This window comes from Chondrus crispus, genomic scaffold, assembly GCF_000350225.1.
Source record: "Chondrus crispus Stackhouse genomic scaffold, scaffold_195, whole genome shotgun sequence".
Taxonomy (NCBI): domain Eukaryota; phylum Rhodophyta; class Florideophyceae; order Gigartinales; family Gigartinaceae; genus Chondrus; species Chondrus crispus.
In genome coordinates this window covers 71,452-77,448 of record NW_005179068.1, presented here as the reverse complement: position 1 = coordinate 77,448, position 5,997 = coordinate 71,452, and the positions used below count along the sequence as shown (strand labels likewise).

General features: G+C 49.0%; 1 protein-coding gene; it reads right to left on the bottom strand.

The window, feature by feature from the left end:
* Nucleotides 1–2,149: 2,149 nt before the first annotated feature.
* CHC_T00003557001 (hypothetical protein) lies at nt 2,150–5,121 on the bottom strand. XM_005714832.1 is given in 2 exon segments: nt 2,150–2,334; nt 2,335–5,121. 1 exon segment carries the CDS (start codon nt 5,119–5,121, stop codon nt 2,335–2,337), a length of 2,787 nt encoding a protein of 928 aa, XP_005714889.1. The 3' UTR covers nt 2,150–2,334.
* Nucleotides 5,122–5,997: the final 876 nt, after the last annotated feature.

Genomic DNA, 5,997 nt, shown 5'->3' with positions numbered 1-5,997 from the left:
CATGAGATTTAGGTTTGTGCTTCATTGTCTGGCAGTGGCGCACCAGATGATATTCTCACATGAGACGTAGGTACCCTTCCCCGAAAGTATAATTTGGTAACATCTCTTTTAAATTAACTTGAAAACTACTTCCCCTTGCCCAAATGAGGTCAGACTGGTAGTGATGGATGCTCTGCGTTTGCTAATCAACTGGTCCCAGTCCTCCCAGGAGGAGATACAGAATCTCTGGTGTCTAGGTGACAAATGGCCTCATATGAGGTCACTTTTCAACTTAATTTTTCTCGACTTGTGCTAGCTGAACAAAATGGAAAAAGATACTCTCGCCACTGCAGTTGCCTTCTGCGCTGTGGAAGGGTGGAGCTTGGTGAGATCTGCACGTCCTTTCCAGGCTTTTTGAGAATACCTAAAGAAGAAGCTTTTTTAAAGAACATCAAAACGTTTTTTGTTGATATCTTCGAAACCAAAACGCCTGTTTAAAATATCATCCGATTGTTGAAACTATATTAGATTCTTAGTATTTCTGTGTATTCATAACTGCTATCCCGATGTTTTGCAGGAAGCTATTACCGAGGGAATATTGGTTAAAGAAATGGTGTCTAAACTGATTTTATAAAATTTCGATTTAATGTATACATTTTTGCAAAAAAAACCGGCCTCATATGAGGCCAAGCCTGACCTCATATGAGGCAAATTGCCGGTCGTCTAGACACTAGCCGTACTGGATCTGAGAAACCCCGAATTTTCTTTTATTGGTGTGGCAATACACAGAGTTTTAAAAAAGGATAATGTCCACCTTGGGTGACATGCTACCAATTAAATACTACTCGGTAAATATGTCCACCATTCAGGACTTCGCCCTTTAAAAAAAGGTCTATTTGGAAATTTTACCTGCACCAGAAAGACCAAGTAACGCGGACGCGGCAACGTTGATGGAGAATGATGAGGAGATGAGGCACGTTGGGGAGGGGCCTTCGTGTGCCTTTGGAACCGCAGTTGATCGTGCCCGCTTCTTGGTCGAGCTGACAGGCTTTGAGGCCTTGCCACTTTTCATGCTTCCCAGACTTTTTTGTGCCCTCAGCTTTTTCGCTTCTGCTTTCTGTTCTTTCTGCAGTTCTCTTTGTTTTTGCCGGGCAGCCTTCTCCTCCGCCTTTTGTCGTTGTAGCCGTTCCTCCTCAATTTTTTTCTGCTTCCTGCGCGCAATAAAATCGCCAAATGTCATATAAATTGCCGGCGTCCCCGGCTGAATCGTTTCTTTTCTGCCCGTGTGACTCTTTTCTCTTGGTCCTTGTGGCCTGGGAGCACTTGCATTCATAACAATCTTGTTAACGCTATCATGATTTTTAGGATCATCTCTGCCCCTTTTATTGCAAGTGAAGCGGACTTTTCGTTGTTGACAATTTCCTTCAGCTTTTCGAAGACGAGGAGGCAACATTGCGGGGAACTGTAGACGTGGTGAATGCTCCAAGCCCCAGAGCGTTTCCCTGGAGTCCAGGGATGAATGACTGTACCCATTGTCCGAACTGAGTTTACCTCAGCGGCATGCTTTCGTACAATGGGAGCAAAGAGAACTGAATCACCAAATTAGCCTTTTTTACCAAATAATACTTTTCTGGAGTGGTACGCCTCACCCTGAAGGGTGCCATCTCTATCCTGTACCTTCAGTAAAAATGTTTTCTCTGAATACGATGATGAATAAACTCTCATGACGACCCGTCATCGACACAGAAGAAGAGGAACTTGCAATCTCCTACCGTCGTTCATCTTCACTTCCGGCCAGCCCAGCCCATAACCCAAGTGAAATCACGAGGGAACGATGCGATGCTTTGGTACAATTTGGTATGGGCCCGCATCCATTATTGAACTTCTTTGATACTTCCCGATCGCAACGAATGAGAAGCTTATTCATTTCCCTCACTTCTGCATGCACTGTGACTTTAGGTAGACCTCCTCGACTTGCTACAAAATACCGACTGACTGCTATACCATCACAAAATGCGAAATGAATCGAGCCCTCTGTGATGGCGTTGTCGAGGAAATCTACTTATGCGTCGCGGCCAAACTTGTCATGAAACAAACAAGTCATGAAGTCGAAGCGAGATGCTAGCAAGTGCTGCGACGAAATGAGATGACATGGCACTACAGATTATAGTCCATGCCAACTCAAGCGTACTGTTTACTGTGATAGGTATTATTGCACTGGGACCCAACCATCCTAAAGTTGTTCATAAAACTGGTGCGATCCAATCCAACAAGAGGTCCACTAAAAGGAAAAAGGGGACAACCCAGAGCAACTAATTCGCTCTAGGTCGCGTTGATATTGTTCCAAAATTCTAGTCAAGGCTTGGGGTGGCTGAAGATAGGCGCAAGACAAATACCATGCTTGCAGGTAAGGTGATTCTCACATCGGGTGCACTTCTTTCCGCATGTACCCCACATCCGAACAGTTTCTACACATTGTCCAGCCTTCTTGTGCGTGCCTGTGCTTGCGCAAGTAAGATTCTTTCCACATTCCGTATCGCTTTTGCAGGGGCCGCACCGCTCCGATTTGGGCCTCTCGCATTTCACACCGTTCTTGCAAACAAGGTTGTGGATGCATATTGAGCATTTGTCAGAACAGTTTTGCCCCAATGTGCGTCGAGCCAGACATTGACCGGGTTTACCATGGGGCCCCGGTTTGCATAGACCGCTGACGCATTCTTGGTGCTTCCAACACGGTTGACAGTTTTGTTTAAGAGGCTTCAAGCAAACCTTTCCGCGATGACATTCCAAACCCCTCTGACAAACAGAGCAATCTGCATGGCAAGCACCTTTGAAACTTACCACAGCATGGCACTTCCCGAAGCGCTCCTTGCCGACAAACTTGCAAGTAAGACCACGTTTGCAGTCATCATGTGAAATACATTTCCCGCACTTCTCTGACCGCAATGGCTTGCACACTCCCTGACGACATTCGAGGCCCTTGTTACATGCTCGACAGCCTTTTCCGCACTTAGCTCCCTTGCGAAGCAGTTGAACGCATTTGCTCCTCTCGCCTTGTCGCTTTGCTGCCTGACATCTCAGACCGTGCTTGCAATCATCGTGCACCTTGCAAAGACCACAGTGGGTCGCACGCGGTGGTTTACATATCTTGTTGTCGCGGCAGGTAAGTCCTTGTCTGCATACATCACATTCGCCACGGCAAGACTTGCCCACTGTTTGAATCTCCTTGCATTTGCCTGGCTTGGTCTTAGACGCGCCCCTGCACCTGAGTCCAGTTCTGCAGTCATCATCCTTCGAGCACTTACCGCACTTGGCAGATTGTCTCTTCTTGCAAATCTTTCCATGTCTACACTGGAGACCTCGTTTGCAAACCGAACATTTCACATCACAGCGAGTATTCAAGCCTATCTCTTGAACGCATTTTCCACGTTGACTGGGGTGCCTCTGACCTTGGCACTTGAGACCCGCCTGGCAGTCTTGGTTCCTTATGCACCCCCCACAACGAGGAGACAAACGTTTGACACACCTCTTGTTCGCTCCGCACACGAGGCCAGACTTGCATACTGCGCAAGGCAGCCGGCACGAATCGCGTTCATTCATCAGTTGCACGCATCTTGGAAGTTTCTTACCATTCAAGGCAGTCAATTGGCATGCAAATCCGGATGCACAATCAGCGGTTGCATTGCAGAATTCGCAGCGCTGACCGGGAAAGCACTTTCTCTTGGATGCCAAAGTCCTGGAGATACACTTTTTCTTGTAGCATAGACCGGTCTTGCATTGGATATTGTGGTGGCACGCATCACACTCCTTCTTCGGAAAGCATTTGTAAATCGAATACCTGTGTGTTCCAACCACACACTTCTTGTTGATGCATCGACCTAAACGTCCGCATTGAGTATGCCTTACGCAAAATCCACATTGCTTAACCCGATGGCACTTGTCGTGAGAGTGAATATTGGGGTAAACACATCGTTTGTTGATACATCTCTTAGTAGCACATTGATGATTCACAGCACAGATAGCGCACTCACGCTTGGGGAAGCAAATATCCACAGCATAAGGTCTGCGCAAATTGACGCATCGTCCTCGGTAACATGATGAGCCCGCCGAACACTGGCTACTCTTGGTGCAAGCAGCGCATTCTTTTCTCGGGAAGCACTTGCGAAACGAGGTGATGTTGGCAGCACAAACGCGATTGAGGCACCTCTTGCTCTTGCATTCGAAGCTCTGAGTGCACTTTGAACAATCGGAGAGCGGGAAGCACTTGCGAATTGACCGGATATGCTTGTGCACGCATTTGTTATGGTAGCAGTGCAATCCGCTTGAGCAGTCGGTAGTGCGATTGCATTTCCAACATTCTTGTTTCCCGCATTTACGCGTGGATCGGGTCCCAGGGTACAGGCACTTGTTCCTCAGACACTGGAGGCGGCCGGCGCACTCCGCCGTGTGTTTGCATTGGCCACACTCCCTCGTTTTCTTAGTTGGAAAGCACTTCGCTATCGAAGAGGTCGTTTTGCGCACACACTTGTTCTTCCTGCACTGCAGTCCGTTTGCACATTGTTTGCTGTCCCTGCAGGTAGAACATTCTCCGTAGTTCACGGGAAAGCACCTTCTTGCTGATCGGGGATCCTTGGAGGAGACACACTTCTTGTTCAAACAGTGCATTCCGTTGGCACAGTTCTGATTGTCTCTGCATGTGGAGCACTCTCTTCCCACCGAAGAAAAGCACCTTCTCAATGAGTGGGAATCTCTAAAGTTAATACACTTGTTCCTCCAGCACTGCATTCCATTTGCGCATTGCGTCCCGTGAATGCACGTGGCACACTCTTTCTTGTTTCCGGGAAAACACCTCCTCGCCGACCGGGGGTCCTTTGAGAACACGCACTTGTTGTTCCCGCAAAACATTCCGCTTTTGCACTGACTGTGGTGGCTGCACCAGGCGCACTCTCCACGCGTTGAGTGAAAGCATCGGGTCCTCGAATGAGAGTTATTGTAGTTTACGCACTTGTTCTTCCAACACGTTAATCCTTTCGCGCAGTTTCTTGTCTGACGGCATGAGGCACACTCCCTCTGGGTCGATGAGTGGCACTTGGTCTTGGATAGGCCGTTCTTGAACGTGCACTTATTCCTCAAACACAGCATTCCTGCAGGGCAATGGTTCACGTGCGTGCACGGCGCGCATTCTCTCCTTAAGGCGGGGAAGCACTTGGTTCTCGACGCTGGGGTCCGGTAGACGCACCTTGAGTTCCAGCAGTCCAAGCCCGTGTGACACTTGTGCGCGTGCGAACAGCGGGAGCATTCCGGGCGACCGTGGTAAAAGACGCGAGCAGCGGGGTCAAAGGCAGCAGACTGGTCGACTTCAACAACAAAGTCCGATAGAGCTTCCTCGAGCTGGTGGTCCTTCCTGAAAAATGAATCCTCGTCGTCCTCGAGGTCGTCTTCGAGGTCGTCCTCGTCAAGGCTGTCCTCCTGATGGTCGGCAAAGGAGGGGACAATGGTGTCATCCGTAGACAGAACTTCGCCGTCAAGGCCGTCCTCCTGATGGTCCGCAAAAGAGGGGACAGCGGTGTCATGCGTAGAAAGAATTTCGACATCAAGATCTGTATCCCAGGGCAACTGCGGCAAGATAGAAAGATCCGAGTCGAGGTTGTCGGTAGCAAGAGAGCTGACGACGCAAAACAAGTTAACCGAAAGAAGAATACAAAGTACGTACCATTTTGACGAGTGGGCGAGCTTGTGGCAAGCAGGTTCCAGAACCATCGATCGACTTTGTTAGTGGCAAAAAAAACGAGACGGCTCGGGCTTTGCGAGGAAAAACCTGGCGGTTGAGTTTAAACACTTGAGACTCTGAACGTCCGAAATGTGTGGGGAGGAAGGAAAGCGGGCGGGTGAGAGAGGGGAAGGGGCGTATTTATACGATATGGGTCGTGCATGGGTAGGGAGCAAGTGTGGAGTGCGGAGGTAGAGATGCATTTGCAATGCAGTGTCGGGGGGGCTGCGGGGGCGCACTGCCACGGA

Bases quoted from the DNA above. Each gene is read 5' to 3' on its own strand.
- CHC_T00003557001 (XM_005714832.1), bottom strand. From the start codon at position 5,121: ATGCTGTGTTTGAGGAATAAGTGCACGTTCAAGAACGGCCTATCCAAG.